This window comes from Scylla paramamosain, chromosome 24 (genome assembly GCF_035594125.1).
Source record: "Scylla paramamosain isolate STU-SP2022 chromosome 24, ASM3559412v1, whole genome shotgun sequence".
NCBI classification, from domain to species: Eukaryota; Metazoa; Arthropoda; class Malacostraca; order Decapoda; family Portunidae; genus Scylla; species Scylla paramamosain.
In genome coordinates this window covers 3,918,618-3,941,073 of record NC_087174.1, presented here as the reverse complement: position 1 = coordinate 3,941,073, position 22,456 = coordinate 3,918,618, and the positions used below count along the sequence as shown (strand labels likewise).

The following is a 22,456-nucleotide window of genomic DNA, read 5'->3' as shown; positions in this document are numbered from 1 at the left end:
ACTGCCCTAGTATACCTTGCCCTATCCTTATCACTGACGCTGAGGATTTTACGTATTACCTATGTTACATCACTTAAACCACTTGAATTTAGATCTTATACCATTTTTTTTCTGTTATAGAGCTGTCTCTGGATTGCGTTGACTGACTTAAGCGCATATGTCAAGTGAAGTCTTGGTTACGAAAAAAAAGGAAAAAAAATGTATATCTATAGCTGATTCTGTGTATATTATTCTCTCTCTCTCTCTCTCTCTCTCTCTCTCTCTCTCTCTCTCTCTCTCTCTCTCTCTCTCTCTTTCTCTCTCTCTCTCTCATGATTACTGATTACAATTTTTTGGTGTTCATCATAGAAATACCACTAACTGACTCAAGACGTAAAAAAGGGAAATAAAGGAGCATTGAACATCACCTTTATTGGCGAAAGATTCAAAAGAAAGATCGAATTGAAGTGAGATCACCCAAAAACAAAAGCGTGATATAGGGATCCATAAGGCTGCGGGATCAAGGCAAGAAGGAATTGGATCTCTTTATTTACCAGATCCAGTTTTCCAGGGAGGTTGAATCTCGACGCTTATGGTGAGTCAGCGGCCCCGTGACAGGCGAGTAGGGGCGGAACACCTTGCATTCTTCTCAAAGTACTGCACCTAACCACTGCGTAACTGCTGACGAGGAACGATGGACACCGGTGAAGAGGGTGAGTATTAGAGGTAGGAGTTAAGGAGACGGAGAGGAAATTGGATAAAACTGACTGACTGAATAGTAAATTTTTGGTTAGCCGCATGTTGCAAATTTGAGACGATACATTATTTTTGCAGACATTTTTTGCGATAGGCTTTGCTATCTTGTCAATGAAGCAGTTACTTATTGCTGTTCAAAATTGCATGCTCTGTATGTATTTATGGGGCGAGGGAAGTGTAACACCTGTATCCGCCCACCTGGTTTCCTGTGGCCTGATCACCTGGGGGGACAGGGAGGGAAGAGCAGCAAGGGAGGCACATAAGGAACACGTCATGGCTTTGTCCTACAGGAGTAGGAGATTTTGAGGGATGCCAAATAAAATATATTTCTAAATGATTCACACGTTTATTTTTTTATTTTATTTTTTTTACATGATTTAGAGACGGGAGGGAGGAGTTAATTGATTTTTAGTCCCTGCTTCCACTGAGTCATATGGTGCTGCTGCTCACTGCTATGTCCACCTCACAAGAAGATGCTAGAAATTTGCAGTTTCACCCAATATCCCCAATCTCTACCCACACCCCCACAACCCCTCCAGCAAGCTTGGGGGCATGTGGGGAACCGAGGGTTTTGGGGGGGGAGGGGAGGGGCACATACGAGTGATATATAGACTTTGAAAATGTAGGGAAATTTCCCTAGAAGTCAAGGAAATTTCCTAAATGTAGCAAACCAAAAACCTATTATAACCAGGGGACTGTGCACCCCTTGAACCCCCACCATTAGTATATTTGAACACAAACAGAAAGCTAACGTAACCTAACCTATCCTAACCTAACCTAACCTAACCTAACCTTACCTATCCTTACCTAACCTATCCTGATAACAACAACACAAACACACTCCAGCATTGATAACAAACACACGAACACACTCACTATCCTTTCAATGACTGGAAACAGGATCCCAGCTAAAAACTGAGGTAAATCTTTGAAATTCCGTCCCGACCTTATTATTTGTTTGTGACAAGGTAATATGGGGTTAGAAATGCTCCTAGCAGTGTGATCTAGACCACGAGACACTTCATACTTACGTGCAGTTTATTTGGGGAAACTGCAATTATACTAAGATGCCTCATAAACCCTCATAAAGGCACCAATACTCTCTGCAAATGATTGCAATAATGCATACTTAAATACACCATGCACCATTTCTTAACTGGTGATAAAACTTGCACTTGTTTTCTCCTCTTGAACCTATGTTCTCCTTTAGTGTCTCCTATATGAAGCTACCCTGCTCCATAGACTCTGGATTTCATGTCCACAGGCCCTCTCACCCATCCACACCTGTGGTCTACAGACCCCACTGCAACACCCACACCAAACTTAAGCCTCACCTTCCACATGGAAGAGATGCTCACCTCAGGTGCCTCCCACAGAAACTCCTGAAACTCACCACCACATCACTAACACCTCTTTACAAAATGATAACCACTTACTCCAACTCACAATAACACTATCCTAAAAGCCAACCACAGCAATACATGACATATCCTCTATAATGTAGTCAAACTCCCACAGCAGCCTTAACCTCCCTCCTTTCTCGCATAACAACACCCCCACTGCAGGGCCTGCCAGCAGACTCCTTATTGGCTAGCCGCAGAGCCTCACATCCTAGTGAGCCAAATTCAATTCCCAACATATCTGTTAATCTATTTATCTGTCTGGGCTACACAAGGTGGCCGAAACAAAGCACCACACACTCATACGCACATCATTCACACTTTTAGCTCCATCAGCCAAGAGGTTAGGCATATTGGTAATTAGGGTATGATAATACAATCTTTAGTGCTCATGATTGTGACTATAGTGAGTTTGGGACTATTGTGATGTGATGTTTTAGGCAGTAATCATTTTTGGCCAATAGTAGCTTTGGGTGCAGTTCTTTAGGGCCAGTAGTAATTTCAGCCATTGGATGTTTTGCCCATTTTTAAGCTGCAAGATATTTTAGCTGTTGTGTATTTAGGCTGTCAGATGTTTTCACCTTTGTATTGAGGAGGTGAGAGGTTTTGGCCATTTTTGTTTATTTATTTATTTTTTCTCTTGGTTGAAGGATGTTTTACATGTTTTCTGTTTAGGCCATAAGACATATTAGTAGTTTCTTGGCTTAGACTGTAAGAGGTTTAATGCATTTTTAGTTCAGGGTGTAAAACATTTCAGATTTATTTATTTATTTATTTTTTTTAATTTGGCAATGTGATGTGTGCCTTTTTGTACATAGACCATACAGTGCTTGAGCCGTTTTTAGTTCACATCAGAAAATGTTTTTGGGTATTATGTGTGTAAACTTTTAAGACGTTCTGGCCACATTAAGCTTAGGCAATAGGACATTTTGGCTGACTATCTCAAATGAGTTCTTCTTCAGGTGATGGGGGTAGTGGGGGGCTGGAGACTGTGGTGGCAGTGGCGGAGGTGGAGGCAGTGGCCAAACACCTGCAGCGCCTCAGCCAGGTGATGCTGGAGGAGGAGGACCAGCCATCGCCTGAGCTGGTGGCCGCCTTGAAGAGCCCCGTGATCCTGGAGGTGATTCGCAAGTTTGTGGCTGATCCTCAAACCAAGTCAATCCTTATTCAGCGCAGTACCACTAAAGGTTTGTGAGGTTATTTATTTGCCAATTGAATGTTGTACAGTATTGAGATAAGCTTGTAATGTGTTTTTATATAAAATTATTTTAATTAAATTTGTGTCCATGGCATTACTGAATTTCTTCCTACATTAGATAAATTGGGTTTTTTTGTAATTTTCTTGTTTGCTTGCAGAGGAGACAGAAGAGGGAGCTGAGGTGGAGGAGGACAAGGAAGTGGTTTACCACATCTCCAGTGGTGTTTTCTTCACCTCCACCAAGATGAGCAGGTAAAAAGACTATCTGGATTGTTAGGTGACTTACATTAAGGTTACAGACTTCCCATACTCATCATATCTTTCATTGGTTGAATAGTATCTACTAGTATGCCCCAAATTAACATGTCTTTGGTGACATTAAAGGTGACTCATTGGAGATAACACAACAATTCTACCTTTCTTCCTCTCTCCCTTTCAAGCCTTTTGTGCCTCAAACGTGGTGGGGTGGTGGAAGCAGACAAGCCCATCAGTGCACAGATTCGCTCATGGAGTCTCAGTGAAGGTTCCCCTTATGAGACCCTGCATGACTATGTGGCTAATGCCTTTGCTCCATACTTCAAGGCTTATGTGAAGGAGACTGGCAAGATTGAAAGGTGAGCTGGGGGTGAGGCATATGATGGTCCTTTTTTGTTAAATACAATTTTATATCAAGGATTGTAAGTTGCCATTAATTTGCATTTACATAAAATTTAGTATAATGTATATACCCTTGGTATAGGGATGGAGACAAGATGGCACCATCAGTTGAGAAGAAGATAGCAGAGTTGGAGATGGGGTTGTTGCACCTGCAGCAGAACATTGACATCCCAGACATTTCACTGCCTATTCATCCAACCGTAGCACAGGTCAGTGGCTTAGAAGGTCAGGTAAATTTCAAGATAAATAATTTGTCTTTTTTAAAAGCTAAAACCTTGGACTAGATACTAAAGTTTATTTGTAAGTTTAATAAAATATTCCAAGTTAAGATTATATTTTTTTCAAGAGAACTGACTGAAAACATGTGGTGGGATATTTCAAATCTTTTAATGTCTGGGGTATTTCAAGTCTTAATGTCTGTAGTTTTTTTTCTGTTGCCATATTGTTTTTGACAACCAAAGGGTTAATTTATCTTTAGAATGCATGCCTTGTTATGATCATTGTGGAGATTTCCTATTTTTTCCCATTATGAATTGAAATATCAAAGAATTCCAATATTCATTCTTTACATAGCAGATGATGATTAAAGAGTCATGAAAGGTATATTATAATGTGACCAATGTGTCTTTGCATTTCACATTTTCATTTCAGATTTCAAATAAGCAAGCAAAGTTTTTATTGTGATTTTATGGCAAGTGATATGTTTATTATAACATATTGATACATTAGAACATTGAGTAGACACTGATTTACCATGCATTGGGTATCAGGTGGTGAAATAAGCAGCTTTCATTCAGGTAAATCAAACTACTTGGTAAGGAAACCATGCACATATTTCCAGGTGATCAAGATGTGTGCTGACGAGGGAACCCGACCCAAGGTGGCGGACTTTGGGGACCGTGTTGAGGACTCCAATTTCCTCAACCAACTGCAGAATGGTGTGGCTCGATGGATTAGGGAGATACAGAAGGTGAGTGCTTGTGCTGTTTCATCTTTGTCTTAGGAATGGACACACATGGATATAGAAGATGATTGGTCCAATTTGTTATCAAGATTTGAGTAAGGAGAGAGCTACTACTTAATGGTTTTCTAGTCTGTGATGTATGAAAATTCAGTAAAAAGCTTTTTTGTAAAAGTGATCATTATTCTTAGCTCATTTATGTTTGGTTTGAATAGAAAGTATAAGTTATTATCAGTTCTCATCACTGAAATTGTTTAAACCCTGTCTAGTTCAAACTTTGAAATCTGTGCAATGGAAGAGATATGGTGTGTTAAGATTGTCTGGATACATTGAGAAGATGTAAAGAGCTGGAGATTAAATGCAGCTGTTAGAGCTTTTTAAGAAGGTAATCCCAAGATGGTTTGGAATGAAGTAGTGTAGAAGGATAAAGAAAATCAAGATCTGTGGAGGAAGGCTGTGGAGATTGCATCCTGTGAAGCCTGGAAGCCACCAGATATCCTAATATATATGCCTAAGATAACCTAATTTATATGAAGTCTCTCAATGATTATAATGATGGAGAAAGGTTAAATGCCCAACATATGCCAGATTTATTATTCAGGTTGCCCTTCATACTCTTGCTGTTCTGTTGAGATTCCCTCTCTTTTTCCACTTTGAAATCCAGGTGACTAAACTGGACCGAGACCCTTCAAGTGGCACAGCTCTACAGGAGATAAGCTTCTGGCTCAACCTGGAACGTGCATTACTCAAGATTCAGGATAAGAGGGAGAGCTTAGAGGTGGCCCTTACTCTTGATGTCCTGAAGCATGGCAAACGCTTCCATGCCACTGTTTCTTTTGATACAGACACAGGTGAGCAGGAGTGTATGTTTTGAGTGGGAAAGCTGAGGGAAAGAATGCTAGATAGGATTGAATCATTGATTTCTACTTTAACTTGAAAGGGAAGTGTGTGTGATTCTTGTGAATATTGGCTTCTAAGAAAATGGGGATTATGTGTTGTTCAGTAGTATTCTGAATCAATGAGATAGGCAGTTGAGTTAGATTTAGGTAGGAAATAACTGAGCAATAGGAGAGAAGAGGATGTAGAAAAGGAAAGGTTAATAACACCTGCAAGCTGTAATGTCTCAGTTGTGGTGTTATTTATTTTGAGATTTTTTAAAGGCTCCAGATGGTAACAGTGAAGTTTAAAACAATGAATGCAAAACTTGTACACTGATACGCACCACTGTCTCTACTCACCCCTGCAGGCCTCAAACAAGCTCTGGCCACTGTGAATGACTATGCTCCTCTCATGAAGGACTTCCCCCTTAATGACCTTCTGGCAGCCACAGAGCTGGAGAAGATCCGCTCTGCTGTGCAGGCCATCTTCAACCACCTGCGTAAGATCCGATCAACTAAGTACCCCATCCAGCGTGCTCTCAGGCTGGTGGAGGCCATATCTAGGGACCTCTCCTCTCAGATCCTCAAGGTATGGTGAGGGATTGATCTCTTATAGTGTTTGACAGTTTATAAAACTGTATTTTGGGAGAGTTGTCTCAGTTTCAGGGAAGATTTTGAGAAAAGTGTTTGTTTAAGGTAGCAGCAACTTTTTTTTTTGCTAAAGTGCCAACAGTTTAGTTTCAAACAAAACAAATTGAGAACTTGCCAAGTAGATACATTTGTACATATATAATGCATAATTAATTTCATTGTTTATGAAAATTTGCTCCCTCTTTAGGTGCTGGGAACTCGTCGGCTGATGCATATTGCCTTTGATGAGTTTGAGAAGGTGATGAGTCAGTGCTTCGATGTTTTTGTCACATGGGATGATGAATATGAAAAGCTTCAGGGACTTCTGAGGTGAGAATAAGGTTGAGTTATGTATACAACTAAGTTTTTTCATATACCATCTTGAAATTGATCTGCTTGACCACTTCCACTGATATTGAGCATATGCACTTACTACATACCTAATTTTAATAACCCACCCTATGTATGTCATCATTCCAACAGGGATATAGTAAAGAAGAAGCGTGACGAACAACTTAAGATGGTGTGGCGTGTCTCCCCTGCCCATAAGAAACTACAGACACGAATGGAACAAATGCGGAAGTTCCGTCGGCAGCACGAGCAGCTTCGGACTGTGATTGTGCGTGTGTTGCGGCCAACCGTTGTGAAGACCACCACACTGGCTGATGGAGACACAGCTGACCTCAAGCCTGAGATGGATGCTGCAGATCTTAATGCCATTGAAGAGGTATGCTAGAGTCTGTATAACTATTTGGTGGCTTAGCCTATTGAATACATTCTTGTGGTTTGAGATTAAAGAAGTCTGTTGCAGCTTGCTAGTTTATTTGATACAGTTGAATTGGAGATATAGTCTGGTGAAAACTATGTAGGTGCTTTGATATTGGCTCGTTTTCCTAAAGGTTTAAGAGCAGATAAGGGTTAAAAATGTTGAAGTTACTCATTATACATCACTACCTCGCAAATTTAGTGGCTGTAATGAATATTGTGACTGACTTTCTCTGTTTTATATCCATTACTGTTTTACTAATTGTTTATTGGACAATTATGGTCAAAATTCCTAGAGGCAAATTGTGAGTTTCCCAATAGGTGTGTGGATAACATGTGATCAGAATAATATCTCTAGCAGGATATCATGAAATTAAATTACTTACTCATATTGTGTGTATTCAGGTGAACCTTGCCTATGAAAATGTGAAGGAGGTGGATGGCCTGGACATCAGCAAGGAGGGCACTGACATGTGGGAAGCTGCTCTCAAACGTTATGATGAGAGGATTGACCGTGTAGAAGTGAGAACCTATTCATTCTGTGTTTTCTTTCAAGCATTCAGTGCTGTGTGCTTAATGTTCATGATTCCTTGTTTTTTTTATTTATTTGGTTTGCAATTTTGAAATATCTGGATCTTTGAAGTTTTGCTCTGTGACAATGGAATAATTTTTAATGCATATTATTTGGTATATTTGACATTGCAGCTTAAACATGTGAAACCACACCTCTCTCTCCCCCCACACAGACCCGCATCACAGCTCGGCTCAGGGACCAGCTGGGCACTGCCAAGAATGCCAATGAGATGTTCCGTATTTTCTCTCGCTTCAATGCCCTGTTTGTGCGCCCCCACATCCGTGGTGCCATCCGAGAGTATCAGACACAGCTTATTCAAAGAGTCAAGGATGACATTGAGAGCCTTCATGAAAAATTCAAGGTTGGCCATCATCTGTCCTTCCTTGTGTTCTTTTTTACTAAAAACACTTCGTTTACATTTACATAAATACATTAACCTTGAGTAAAAAGCAGGATGCATGCAATGAGGCATTTTTATTTTTTAAATCAGTATATAATTTCACCTTAGCTCTTGTCTTCTCTGTGCTAGAATAATAAAGTGTTTTATTAGTTTTCAATTTAGTCAAGTTTGCAATTGACTCACACTTGTTGAGCACCTCAAAATATTAAGTATGCTGTTATATAATCTCAGTGTTTAGTGATCTGATCTGGCTAGTCTTCATCACTGTGTGGTGCATTCCCAGGTCCAGTATCCCCAAAGCAAATGTTGCCGCATGAGCACTGTGAGGGACCTGCCGCCTGTCTCTGGCTCCATCATCTGGGCCAAGCAGATTGACCGGCAGCTGACAGCATACATGAGACGTGTGGAGGATGTGCTTGGCAAAGGTTGGGAGAGCCACGTGGAGGGCCAGAAGCTGAAAGGTGATGGAGATTCCTTTAGGCTGAAGCTCAACACTCAAGATATCTTTGATGATTGGGCCAGGAAGGTAAACCTCCCTGCTTTTCCTCTTCATACCATATAATGTGATACATATTGCTCTGTAAGGTAATTGGTTTTAAAAGACAATGTTTTACTTGTAAAGGTTTAGGTTTCATTTTAAATTATCCTTGTTGTATTAGATGACTTACAGCTAATAATGGACTGTGAATCTTTCACAAGAATGTTTTTAAGTGCCAGACTGCAGTATCTAGTATATTTGAAGTTGGGGAAAAAAAAATATCAGAAATTGTTAGAGTGTACACCTAGATAATAACTCCAACTTTACTTCCTTTAGGTTCAACAAAGGAACTTGGGTGTGTCTGGCCGCATCTTCGCAATTGAGACACACCGCTCCAAGACAGGCAAAGGCAATGAGTGCAAGCTAAAAGTCAACTTCTTGCCAGAGATCATCACTTTGTCCAAGGAGGTGAGTATGGTGTTGGGGTGTGAAGCAAATTAGGAACTGTTGTAATTAAATGTTAGTTTATATTAGAGCAAGTCCAAATGAATGATTCTGAAAAAAAACAAGAAAAAAATAAATAGAGAGGGGAGTGAGTGGCTGTATGGAGACCAAGAAGGACTTGGATAGATTATATTTTTTAAAGGAGAAGCATGTTAAATAGTTGTGTGTAAAAGCTGGAGTACTATCAGGTGGGTTGAAGTCTTTAGAAAGAATCTTAAAATGTCAAGACTGCTAAAACCATTACATTAAAAAAAATTATAGGCCAGTGGTTCTCAATTGGGGGGGCACGGACAGTCTTCTGGGGGGTGTGCAAGCACAGGAAAGGAGGGGAAAAAATAATTGATAATCGTGGACTCACTGGTTATTAGTACAAAGGAGATGCAGCTATCTATCTATCTATCTACCTATTTGATTTTATCTATGGTGGCATAGTTGGGAATGGGGTTGAGTAGGTGGTGCAGGGAGGATGGTGGACCCATCTGCATTGAACCAGCTTTGGGGGGTCCTAGCTTGCTAGAGGTTGAGAACCCCTGATATAGACAGTTAGGTTATCTGAGAAATTTTCACAAATATTTTAGTTTCCTTTGCATTATTCAAAGTTATTTTGAGAGTGACCACACATTCATTGATTACTCATGCTGCAGGTGCGGAACTTGAAGAATCTTGGCTTCCGGGTCCCACTGGCCATTGTTAACAAGGCTCATCAGGCCAACCAGCTGTATCCATTTGCCATTTCTCTCATTGAGAGCGTGCGCACCTATGAACGAACCCTGGAGAAGGTAAGTCCTTGTGTACTACTGTGTGTGTTTTACAGAGAGAAAAGAATGAAAAAAGGTGGTAGAAGAGATAGCATTCCCTTTCCCTTGAATCACCCATAACCTCAGGTTGTGGTGTGTAGGTTGGGAACACTGGAAGGTGTACACAACAGAGGAAGGTGTGCTGTTTATATCAGTGTGAGTACTGCAGGCTCCTGCCACCTTTTTATCAATACTATAGAAAAAAAAATTATTTCAGGTGTTCATGCGAGTGATGATTGAGGTTTTCTGAGCTTGCTTTTGCTGTCTATACATGCTGGCTAGTGTGGCAATAGTTTGATATTTTAAGTGGGTTTTTTTATTGATGCATCATGGGGCAAGCCTTTTGCTTTACCAGTATTAGAAGATTTGTTAGGTGTATAGTTAGGGATCAAGTCACTGTTTGATTATTACAGTGAACATTATTGTAAATGATTAACAGAATGCTAATGTCATGAGAAATGAAATGACCAAGCAGGGATCCATAAGCATAATGAAGTGTGACCTGTAGATAGTTTATTTGATGAAGGCCATTTTACTGATACTATTTTTTATTAGTAGTGGTTTGCAGATGACCTAAGAGTAGTGACATTCAGATGACTATAACTGCAGAGAGTTTTGTGGACCTTCTTACACTCTCTCATTCTTTTCTTTCTTACCTTTCCCTCCCTCCTCCCCCATATCTCATGTTCTGGTCATCCCCTTGAAGTGTTTCTTTACCACTAATCTGTGCCTCCCATGCCCCACCCTGTTTTGATAATGACACACTGCTGGCACCACAGCTGTTGTCGCGAGGGGGACCACACAGCCCCGCCATCAAAGCCGCCTCCTTGGTATGTCCCTCTTCGCCCAAGTCTGTGTGGCTTCTTCGTCGTTAATTATGCCATAACTGCGCTCTCTTGTCACACTTGGCCACCTCCCATGCCTCCCTCTTTCCTTTCCTGGCGATGCACCTCACATGATACCACTGGCTTCATGGACTGGCATGTTGTGGCCTGTCACGAGTCCCTAAAAACAGCACTTACCCCAAAATGCAGGTGTCATGTGAGGTTAAGGCATCATTAGATTGTCTTATACTTGGAAACTTTTTTATTTCTTTTAACATTTTCTGAATATGCCTATCTATACACTTGTTGATATATGCGTAAATGCATGAATGGAATTTTTTTTTTTGAGTACATATGGAGTTGTAACCCACATGGTGTCATGTGTGGAATCCCAAGCAAAGCTTAATTTGTAATTTTTTTTATCCTAGCAGTTTATTCGGTATTATTAGAGTAAATCAAAGCAGAAGGTAAAAGTTGAGATAGGGTTAATAAATATGCTCTGTCCCTCCCCATGCTTACTTTTTTCCCCTCCCATGGCTTATTTCCCCGTTGGCTGTAGTATATTATCAGTGTCTCCCATAGTGCAGCATTGTTTCCCTGATGATGGCCATTTGTATAGCTTGGTGACTGCTTTCATGACTTTAGATTATTGTGTCAGAAGAATACCACTGTGCAGCAACCCACAGTATTAAGAGGGTCCCTTATACCTCAGACCAACACTGAGAGGAGCTGTAGAGCCTAACACTTGCCCTGGTGTGGAGCTTGATGGAGCACTGGTGGATGGCTGCGCATGATGTCAACTGAATACTTGATTGTAACATATGATGTAAACATTATGATTTTCTCTCAAGCAGAGGTGATTTGCATGCTTGAGTAACTAACTTTTCAGGGACGTGCATGTCATTCAGTAATTTTTTGGGTCCCGGGCACCTTTCACCTTGCCAGCCCAGAGAGAGACAAGGGAGGCTGTTTCCCACATAACCAGTGAGGCCTTGAGACCATAACTGGGCCTGTGATGTGCTGCCCTGTATGGCATGCACAATTTTCTGGGCCCCTCATACTTGTAATTTATGTTTGTGCTTCACTGGTATACTTGAGTTATCATTTACTGCTATAGGTTCACCCTTTGCATACCAGCCCTCTTGACTTCAGCAACAGTTGTAAGGTTTGGACCTCTTCTCAAGTTTAATATTTGATAATCTTTTAATATTAAAACATTTTCAACATTGAAAGAAGACTACAGTTCGTGAATAAGTAAGGTTACTGTACAGTTTCTTTGACTTAGTTTCTAAGTGAATTTTAAATATAAGATATTCATAATTTCAAGCTTTGTTATTTTAAAGCTCCATAAGTAATCATGCAGTAATATTTTGTGTTGTTTTCTTTTCCAGATGGAAGACAAGACTAACATCCTGCTGCTTGTGGCAGGCATGCGCAAGGAAGTGCAAGGACTCGTGTCTGAGGTAAGGTATCCCTTAACTTTAGGTAATTAAAACTGTTTTTCTCTATGCTTTCCTATATATATATATATATATATATATATATATATATATATATATATATATATATATATATATATATATATATATTTCAAAATTTATTTTTTGTCTCAATACTTTATTGTTCTCCCTGCACTATTTCAGGGCATGTCACTGGTGTGGGAGTCGTACAAATTGGACCCTTATGTACAACGGCTGGCAGAGTGTGTCTTCAACTTCCAAGAGAAGGTACATATTTGGTTTTATCAGTCTGGAGTGGTGGCATATGCACACACACACACACACACACACACACACACACACACACACACACACACACACACACACTGTGCTACTTTGTTCAACTATTTTGAGGTTCCATCACATCACAGGGGTCCCAAGAATACAACACTAATGAGGCAATTTACCATTGTATAGGTTGATGACTTACTGGTACTCGAGGAACAACTGGATGTGGATGTGCGGTCACTGGACACTTGCCAGTATGCCCACTTCACATTTGCTGAGATCCTCAACAAGATCCAGAAAGCAGTGGATGACCTCTCCCTCCATCAGTATTCCAATCTACACATCTGGGTGCAGAGGCTGGATGAACAGGTGGGTCTTACTAGTTTTCTCATTAGCATTAGTATTATGATTTCCATCACCAGTGACATCATCATCATGTTTTATTCTGTGAGTCTTTGGAGGCTGATTATACTGCTGCTTGATTGTGAACGGTGTTGGAATATCCCACTATATGATGGTATGTAATTTTGTTGCAGATTTTCCAGATGGAGTGGATGATTAATACTTGAAAAACTAAGTAAGTGCATCTATAATTCAAAGTGTTGTTGCATTGTAGGTTGAGAAGAAGCTGGCAGCACGTCTTCAGGCTGGCCTCCAGGCATGGACATCAGCTCTTCTGGGACAGCAGCAGAAGGATGAGGACATTGACATTCCTATGGATACTGATACTCCTGAGAAGCCAACACACAAGCCTGGTGGAGATCCTAAGGTGAGTGTATGGTGGTGGGATGACTAGCATTTCAGGATACTGCATAGAAAGGAAAGGAATGGACAGCCATATGTTGAAAGGGACAAAGTAAGGTAGAGAATGAACAGAGCTAGCATCTGAACAGGTCTGTGTGGGGTAGAATGAATGGAATTTGTTGAAAGGAACATGTGGAGATGATAGTAATGAATGAAACAGTGCATCACACACACACCTGCTTCATGGGAAAAGAAACTGCTTATAATTTTCTAATTTTGTGCAAAGAGGAAGAACTAACCATTCCATTTATTTAAAGAAAAACAGCTACTTGACATTATTTTCTCTACAACAGATCAACCAGGTGGTGCAAGAAGTGCGCATCACCAACCAGACTATGTACATGCATCCAGCCATAGAGCAGGCACGCTACCAGATCATGGAGCAACTCTTCAGCTGGCAGGCCATTGTCACCTCACAGAACCGCATCCAGAGCACCCGATACCAGGTGTGGATCTTGTCAGGGTGTAATGTACCATTTTGTGGAGGTGCTGATGAGGCAAAGAGTATCTCTGTTTTGTTTGATTACCTCTAAGAATATATTTATAAATGAATGATTTTGAGCTTATATTATCCCCATCAGTTTTTTAAAATATTAAGTTCACATGTTTCAGGTTGGGCTGGACCGACCCACCACCCAAGTGTATAAAAATCTGCTCACCAAGCTGCCTGAGAGGCACGCTTACATCAAGGCTGCTTACAAGGCAATTGAGATGGTGGTGGATGAAGTGACCAACTATGTCCAGGAGTGGCTGCAGTACCAAGCTCTGTGGGATTTGCAACCAGATCATCTTTATGGTCAGCTGGGTGATGATGTGGCCAAGTGAGTAAGGCTGTCTTGGTGGCACAAAGAATAAGACTGATGATTGACAGTTTGTGTAGTCTAAAGAATGAGATAGGGGGATTAATCCTTTAGCTGCCTGGTCCTAGGAGTTGGAAGTTAATATGGATTTCACATGTTGTTGTTCATTATTTCATGGTTGATTCTATGTTTGCAGGTGGATGAAGCTTCTGCAAGACATCAAGCAGTGCCGCACCACATTTGACACCTCAGACACTCGGCGCAGCTTTGGGCCCATTGTTGTGGACTATGCCAAGGTGCAGAGCAAAGTGTCTCTCAAGTATGACTCATGGCACAAGGATGTTCTGAGCAAGTTTGGACAGCTGCTGGGCCAGGAGATGACACAGTTCCATGCCCAGGTAAGTTAGTTATATGTGGGTATCCTGCATCATGCATTGACATAATAATTTTCATAGTGATATAGACATTGTTCAAATACATGGATGAAACCAAGACCAGTATTGCATGATATAATTGTATGTGTCTTTGTGGATAACCTGGTATGATTTAAGCTTGTCTTAGCTTTTTATTTAGAATGAAAAGTTTGGCTGGTGGTGAAAAGTGTAGCTTAAAGTTTGTGTTGGACTACTGTGAGGAGAATTTCCAGAGGAAATGAAGATGCTAGTGGTATCATTGGGTATTTAGAATTCATATTTCTAAGGGTGTGAACATCTTTGATTTTGCTATTCAAGAAAGAATACTGTTATAATATCCCATGGTGTGGAACATAATTATTTGGATGCTTTTTTATTGATACATGGATATTATCATGCTCAGATAGTGTGAAGTGAAAGAAAAACATTGTTTTGACATGTGAAAATTCCTTAGCAATTGGCATTATAGAATGAGCTGACAGGTTGTCCTTAAATTTTTTTACACAGGTGTCAAAGAGCCGAAGTGAACTGGAACAGCAGAGCATTGATGCAGCCAGCACCTCAGATGCTGTGACCCTTATCACTTATGTGCAAGCTCTTAAGCGCAAGATGAAATCGTGGGAAAAACACGTTGAAATGTACAAGGAGGGACAACGGATCCTGGAACGGCAGCGCTTTCAATTCCCTAACCAGTGGTTGCATGTGGACAACATTGAGGGTGAGTGGGGAGCCTTCAATGAAATCATCCGCCGCAAAGATTCCAGCATCCAGACCCAGGTGGCTTCTCTTCAGCTCAAGATTGTGGCAGAAGACAAGGCTGTAGAGTCTCGCACCAATGACTTCCTGCAGGACTGGGAGCATGGCAAGCCAGTGGAAGGACACCTGCGACCAGATGAGGCTTTACAGCGCCTTACCCTGTATGAGAGCAAGTTCACTCGTCTCAAGGATGACCGAGACAATGTAGCCAAGGCTAAGGAGGCCCTGGAACTCCAGGAGCCTGGAGCCCTCAACACGTCAGAAGACAGGATGACTGTGGCCTATGAAGAGCTGCAGGACCTGAAGGGAGTGTGGGCTGAGCTGGCCAAGATCTGGGAGCAGATTGATGAGATGAAGGAGAAGCCGTGGCTTTCGGTGCAGCCCAGAAAACTACGTGGCCAGCTAGACCAGCTGCTGACTCAACTGAAGGACTTGCCTGCCCGCCTGCGGCAGTATGCAAGCTATGAGTACGTGAAGCGGCTGCTGCAGGGCTACACCAAGGTGAACATGACCATCATCGAGCTGAAGAGTGACGCCCTCAAGGAACGCCACTGGAAGACCCTCATGAAGCAGCTGCATGTCTCCTGGTTGTTGAGTGATTTGACACTGGGACAGGTGTGGGATGTGGACCTGGTGAAGAATGAGGCCATCATCAAGAATGTGATCATCACTGCCCAGGGTGAGATGGCCCTAGAAGAGTTCCTGAAGCAGGTGAGGGAGTCCTGGCAGAGCTATGAACTGGACCTCATCAACTACCAGAACAAGTGCAAGCTGATCCGTGGCTGGGATGATCTCTTCAACAAAGTGAAGGAGCACATCAACTCAGTGGCTGCCATGAAGCTATCACCCTACTACAGGGAGTTTGAAGAGGAGGCACTTACCTGGGAGGAGAAGCTGAACAGGATCAACTCCCTCTTTGATGTGTGGATTGACGTGCAGAGGCGCTGGGTCTACTTGGAGGGGATCTTCTCTGGCTCCTCTGATATCAAGGCACTGCTACCTGTGGAGACCTCACGCTTCAGCAGCATTAGGTGGGTGGATCCTATGTACATTTTGAAAAATGTAAAATAGTTATGGCACTACTTGTTGGTATATTTATTTGTAGTTACATTCCTAAAACCTAAAACTTGCAGATGATGCTTAGTCTGATAATGACAGTAGTTTCTTATTTTTAATGACTCATCCCATTTTGGGGAGTGCTTGTGCTGGATGATTATAGTAGAAATACTTATTCAGATACCTTCCTTGTGTTATTCTTGGGTTAAAAGAGTGATGCTTGATATGATATATTGACTAAATCATCTGTGGAGAAATACTTTTCAACTGTACTCTTCACTTCCTGTTTGAGTAACCCAGCTTTGTCATGTTTCTTCAGTACTGAGTTCCTGAACCTGATGAAGAAGGTGAGCAAATCTCCAATGGTGATGGATGTACTCAACATTCAGGGTGTCCAGCGGTCCCTGGAGCGCCTGGCTGACCTGCTGGGTAAAATACAAAAGGCCCTTGGAGAGTACTTGGAGCGAGAGAGATCTTCCTTCCCCAGGTGAGGCATAAACACTTCCTTATCTTTACTGATAGATGTTACATGAAGACTTCATTATTGCTGTGTGATTTATCCCACAAATCTATCATTTCATAGTTTTATGACTTCTCATATGAAAATGCCCAAAAGGAGCTTTCCTCTTCAGATACCACTGTATGATAGTACATGTAGTTAGTAATAAACAAAAACAATGTTGTTTTAGTATTGTATTCTAATCCATAGAGGTTTTAAATTGTAGGATGTCTGGGACTTGGTAGATATGTTTGAAAACAAGATTATTCCTATAAACTGTTTTTGCTATTTAGAAGATAGATCTCATTTCATATATGGATGTATAGGTCATGGTTCTGAAAACTTTTTATTTTGTGGTACAGATTCTACTTTGTAGGAGATGAGGACTTGTTGGAGATTATTGGCAACAGCAAGAACATCCCTCGGCTTCAGAAACATTTCAAGAAGATGTTTGCTGGGGTGACTGCTATCATTCTGGATGAGACAGAGACAGTAGTCACTGGGATTGCCTCCAGGGAAGGAGAGGAGGTGAGGCTCTAGCTTTACATTCTTCAGCAGGGTAGTCTGTTATGGTACTCCTTGATACTTCATAATTACTTTTTAAAATTTTTTAAATTGTATAAAGTGACATGATTACTCAGGAGTGAGATGTGACTTAGGATGGTTTCATAGTATGAATTTCTTCTTGTCCAGGAGTTAGCATATCTAAAAATATTAATGCCCACAGGTACCATTCAACAAAGTGGTATCAACAGTGGACTTCCCCAAGATCAATGAATGGCTGGCACAGGTGGAGAAGGAGATGAGGGTGACATTAGCCCAGAACTTGGCAGCCGCTGTAGGAGAGATCAAGCAGTTCAAGCATGGCCCCATTGATACAACCAGCTACTTAGCCTGGTGTGACAAGTACCAAGCCCAGCTGGTGGTGCTGGCTGCCCAGATCTCATGGAGTGAGGAGGTAACAAATGCCTTGTCTTATACTAACCTAATTTTTTCCCCATAAATTCTGACCCTATTTCTTTAATCATAAACTTCCAGTATCAAAGAGGACTGGATATACTATACACACGCAAATTGGCTTCATAATACAAACATACTGATGCTAATGATTTGTTATATGATTCAGCTTTATCTTTGTCATATATTGAAACATAAATTATGAGTATTTCTTTCATATCAGGTTGAGGCTGGCCTGGTAGCAGCATCCAATGGAGACTCTGGGCCACTGGATCAGACCTTGGCTCAGGTGGAGGCCACTCTTAATGTGTTGGCTGACTCAGTCCTGCAGGAGCAGCCTCTCCTGCGCCGCAAGAAACTGGAACACCTGGTAAGTTGCACACTGTGGTGGACCAGCCAGAGGTCAAATTCAAATTGGCCACCTGAGAAAGTGTGATTGGTTAAGAATGATTAAGAATGATTAGAAGAGAGAAATTGGAGCACATGATATATAAAAAAACATACTTGAGACAAAGGAAAATTAAGTGAAAGTAAATGAGGGCAACATAATATAACATCATGGTTTTATGACTTGTCATTTTTTTTTGTTTGAGGTACCACAAGAATTTTTTGGATCATTTTTTTTTTTTTACCATATCACCAGACTGGCTGTTATGACAAGTACAAGAAATCTATGTCCATGAAAATATCTGATCTCACAGGATGAGATGTTTATTCTCATAATATATATTTCATTGTTTTTTTCAAAAGTGTTATATCTGTGATTGTCATTACTTTCAGATCAGTGAGTTTGTCCACAAGAGAACAGTGACCAGAAACCTGATCAAGAACAAGATAACCAACCCTAAGTCCTTTGATTGGTTATGCCAAATGAGGTTCTACTTTGACCCTAAGCAGAGTGATCCCCTGAAGCAGCTCAGCATCCACATGGCCAATGCCAAGTTTAACTATGGATTTGAGTACCTTGGGGTGCAAGACAAGCTGGTGCAGACACCTCTCACAGATCGCTGCTATCTCACCATGACTCAGGCTCTTGAGGCTCGCCTTGGAGGTTCACCCTTTGGTAAGTACTGTTGTTCTTGGTTATTACAGTAACGTAGACAGGACTGCCTTCCTTGCTAGTGTCCCTTTGTGAATGTGAAGGAAATGGAAATTATGTAAATTGTATATCATAATGGAAAGCAGCAGTCTGAAACTGTCATGGTTGTTTGTTGTCTTGATGATGTGTGTCATCCAGTCACCAACAGGCTTGTGATGGTTGCTGTAGTACAACTTAAAGGCAGTCACTGTTGAGAGTTCTTTCATCCTGCAGGTCCAGCCGGTACAGGCAAGACAGAGTCTGTCAAGGCTCTTGGCAACCAGCTGGGTCGCTTTGTGCTTGTATTCAACTGTGATGAGACCTTTGACTTCCAGGCCATGGGCAGAATTTTTGTTGGTCTCTGCCAGGTTGGTTTTCAGATATGAGGGAATTTTTACCAACTAAAAATGCTTTGTTGTGTGGTTAATTTTCTTAATCTCAGTGCTTGAGATGAAATAAAAAAAATGAGCAGTTAGCTGGTTATGTAAGAAAGTTAAAATCAGATTGATGATATTGTAAGATTAATTCCAATGAACTGGATTAGAGTTTTGGATATTGAGTTGTACGTTAGGATTCAGTGTATGCCAGTAGTTGATTTGTTGGTGACCAGAATTCCATAAGCAACTTTCGTTCATTTGCTTAGGATAAGTTAACTTTATCATTAAGTTTGGTATTTTGTCAAAAGCAAGTCTCTTATCCTTCCTTATTATGATGTTGACAGGTAGGGGCATGGGGATGCTTTGATGAATTCAACCGTCTGGAGGAGAGGATGCTGTCGGCTGTGTCCCAGCAGATCCAGACCATCCAAGAGGCCCTCAAGGAGAAGGCTGGCAGCAACAGTAACAAGAGTGTTGGTCAGGGTGAGTTGGGCATGCTAAGGAATATTTATGTAGCTATGTTGGAATGATATTCTTACATGAGTTTTTTATCATTTATAATCTGGAAAAATTTACGCGAATCAATCAGTTAAAGACAGACAGGTTCAATTTCACTGGTTTTCTCAAATGTCTGGCAAAGCACAAACATTAAACTGCCTTTAGATAATGGCTAGGATTTCTTTGTCTTCAGTGTTGACTGTGGAGCTGGTGGGCAAACAGGTGAAGGTCTCCACTGACATGGCCATCTTCATCACCATGAACCCTGGATACGCTGGCCGTTCCAACCTCCCAGATAACCTTAAGAAGCTGTTCCGCTCATTGGCTATGACCAAACCTGACCGGCAGCTCATTGCAGAGGTCATGCTGTTCAGTCAAGGCTTCAGATCAGCTGAGAAGCTAGCTAGCAAGATTGTTCCCTTCTTCAAGTTAGTATCTGAAAAGTAGCTTTATCATTATTACTGTACAGCAAATTGAGATCTGCTTTAATGGGGTTAGTCTAGACAAGATATGCCTTGTCCCATTTTGGGAAAAATATAGAGAGGATACCCAGTCTCAGTGTGACACCCAGTGGCAGTGTTCCTTCATTCTGACTGCAGAGTGTACAGCCAGGATAGAGAATAAAAATAGTAGTCGATGGCACATGGAAAGAGAAAATTTTGAAGGGTGGGCTGCAAGGAGGAGCCTAATAGGTAGCTTATGTATGAAGGAAACAACCTGTGAGTTGAGTTTACAGTTGGAGTTGTATATGAAGACAGAAAAAGAGAAGGAAATGGTATGATAGAAGTATAGTTTCATTGGTGAAAAATGTTAGCTGGAGGCTAACTACTTCATTGTTAGAGGCAATTTATGGAAAGAAGAGGTTATCAAGAGATTATCTGCCTAAGGAACAAGTTATTGGGTACAAAATTAGAATAACTTAATCTCTTTTTTCCATCAAGACTTTGTGATGAACAGCTGTCCAACCAATCCCACTATGACTTTGGCCTGCGTGCCCTTAAGTCAGTGCTGGTGTCGGCTGGCAATGTGAAGCGTGACCGCATTCAACGCATCAAGGAGGACCTCAGGAGCAGGGAGGAGGCACTCATTGATGAAGGCACTATTGCAGAGAATCTTCCAGAACAGGAGGTGGGTTATTTTCAGACATCAACACAGCACATATTGTGTGGGATAACCTTATAAAGCATCAAGGAATTACATTTTACCATTTTATGCAAATTTTTCAGATTATAAATAGGTAGAAGTACCTGATTATCAGTCATCCAAACATGGTAGCTTTGAATTTGAGGTAACCAAGGACATAATGGTAATATGATATTGATGTTTTAAAAGCCAAGTTGATTTTGATTCACATTGATATTATGAAGATTCATTGCGGCAGTTCCACTCGTTTGGGATATTACCAGATGTTAGAAAAGTAATACCATATACATCTGTGAACAATGGACATTGAATGAAGATTAGTCATTAACAAAGACATTGGACCTTCCTTCAAACATGACAACATCATATCCTTATTTATCCTCACGGAGTATAAAGAAGTAGTAATAATTTGATTTTTTTGTAGATCCTGATCCAAAGTGTATGTGAGACAATGGTGCCCAAGCTGGTGGCAGAGGACATTCCCCTTTTGTTCTCCCTGCTGTCTGATGTGTTCCCAGGCATTGAGTACACACGCGCCCAGATGTCTGGCCTCAAAGAAGAGATCCGGAAGGTGGGTCACCCTTTCAAGCTGTTTCCCTCTTGTCTGTTTGTATTTTTCTTCTGATAATATTTTTTTGTTCACCATTTTTGAAACTTTGGCTTGTGTAGTATGAACGTTTTAATACTAAGGTTTAATCAACAAAGAATTCCATACCTGAAACAATTTAGAACTTAGGTATCTATGTACTTTTATATAGACATAATAAATCCAATCAAACCCAAAACAATATAAAATAAGAAATATACATATAACTCATCTGGACTGTTGACCACAACTCAGAACATGTTACCTAAAAGTCGCCCTGAAGCAAGAAATAGGTACAGCAAGGCATTAAGCCTAAACAATAAAGCAGCAAATATCCTTCACTATCACACCAAAGATGATTCAATGGAGTGTGGAGTCTAGTTGAATACATTATTATTAGAGGATGCTGGAAATTGAAACTAGTTTGAGCATAAAGATTTCCCTTACATTTTATTACCTCAGGTGTGCAGGGAGCAGTTCCTAGTGTGTGGTGAAGGAGAGGAGCAAGGCGCACACTGGATGGAGAAGGTATGTAAAGTATGCTGCTGGTGGTGTGATGGTGTAATCGTAGTGTGGTGTTTGGGTGTCCAGTTTGTTTAGTGTTGGGAGTGTTTAGGCTTTCAGGTTTGCAATGTTAGGGATGTAAGAGAATGTGTGTGTGTGTGTGTGTGTGTGTGTGTGTGTGTGTGTGTGTGTGTGTGTGTGTGTGTGTGTGTGTCTGTGTGTGTGTGTGTAGTGATACAGCGATAATGTGGTGTGTTCTGGGGTGGTGGTGGTGGTGATGGTGTGTGAACATCTAGTGTGAAGTAGTGGTAGTTTGTTGGTGTGCAGAGTGGTAGTAGTGGTTGTGTGTGATGGCACAAGGGTTATGGGCTGTGATGTTTTGATCTCTATTGGCTCGGAGAAATGTGGAGAGAGTAGCTTATAGTTAGCAGGGCTGCATCATTTGTCCCTGAGTGTT

At 41.1% G+C, this 22,456-nt stretch overlaps 1 protein-coding gene across 4 annotated transcripts in view; it reads left to right on the top strand.

Moving 5' to 3' along the window:
• Positions 1 to 541: 541 nt before the first annotated feature.
• LOC135112592 (dynein heavy chain, cytoplasmic-like) overlaps positions 542 to 22,456 on the top strand; it is a 38,685-nt gene continuing 16,770 nt past the window's right edge. For 2 of the 4 annotated variants that reach the window (XM_064027086.1, XM_064027085.1), the window contains exons 1-34: positions 551 to 692; positions 3,098 to 3,322; positions 3,492 to 3,585; positions 3,774 to 3,947; positions 4,073 to 4,199; positions 4,832 to 4,960; positions 5,616 to 5,802; positions 6,198 to 6,418; positions 6,668 to 6,789; positions 6,943 to 7,186; positions 7,630 to 7,746; positions 7,971 to 8,159; positions 8,482 to 8,724; positions 9,013 to 9,144; positions 9,825 to 9,959; positions 12,193 to 12,264; positions 12,445 to 12,528; positions 12,718 to 12,897; positions 13,145 to 13,297; positions 13,626 to 13,778; positions 13,945 to 14,153; positions 14,329 to 14,530; positions 15,053 to 16,332; positions 16,677 to 16,844; positions 17,219 to 17,384; positions 17,584 to 17,814; positions 18,037 to 18,183; positions 18,594 to 18,876; positions 19,126 to 19,259; positions 19,613 to 19,751; positions 19,960 to 20,194; positions 20,708 to 20,894; positions 21,334 to 21,480; positions 21,958 to 22,023. In XM_064027086.1, the coding sequence (XP_063883156.1) occupies positions 674 to 692; positions 3,098 to 3,322; positions 3,492 to 3,585; positions 3,774 to 3,947; positions 4,073 to 4,199; positions 4,832 to 4,960; positions 5,616 to 5,802; positions 6,198 to 6,418; positions 6,668 to 6,789; positions 6,943 to 7,186; positions 7,630 to 7,746; positions 7,971 to 8,159; positions 8,482 to 8,724; positions 9,013 to 9,144; positions 9,825 to 9,959; positions 12,193 to 12,264; positions 12,445 to 12,528; positions 12,718 to 12,897; positions 13,145 to 13,297; positions 13,626 to 13,778; positions 13,945 to 14,153; positions 14,329 to 14,530; positions 15,053 to 16,332; positions 16,677 to 16,844; positions 17,219 to 17,384; positions 17,584 to 17,814; positions 18,037 to 18,183; positions 18,594 to 18,876; positions 19,126 to 19,259; positions 19,613 to 19,751; positions 19,960 to 20,194; positions 20,708 to 20,894; positions 21,334 to 21,480; positions 21,958 to 22,023 (6,594 nt within the window). In that variant the 5' untranslated portion in view covers positions 551 to 673. Of the gene's footprint in view, positions 693 to 3,097; positions 3,323 to 3,491; positions 3,586 to 3,773; positions 3,948 to 4,072; positions 4,200 to 4,831; positions 4,961 to 5,615; positions 5,803 to 6,197; positions 6,419 to 6,667; positions 6,790 to 6,942; positions 7,187 to 7,629; positions 7,747 to 7,970; positions 8,160 to 8,481; positions 8,725 to 9,012; positions 9,145 to 9,824; positions 9,960 to 10,756; positions 10,808 to 12,192; positions 12,265 to 12,444; positions 12,529 to 12,717; positions 12,898 to 13,144; positions 13,298 to 13,625; positions 13,779 to 13,944; positions 14,154 to 14,328; positions 14,531 to 15,052; positions 16,333 to 16,676; positions 16,845 to 17,218; positions 17,385 to 17,583; positions 17,815 to 18,036; positions 18,184 to 18,593; positions 18,877 to 19,125; positions 19,260 to 19,612; positions 19,752 to 19,959; positions 20,195 to 20,707; positions 20,895 to 21,333; positions 21,481 to 21,957; positions 22,024 to 22,456 lie in introns of all 4 variants that reach the window. The other 2 variants (XM_064027083.1, XM_064027084.1) reach the window with 2 other exon arrangements.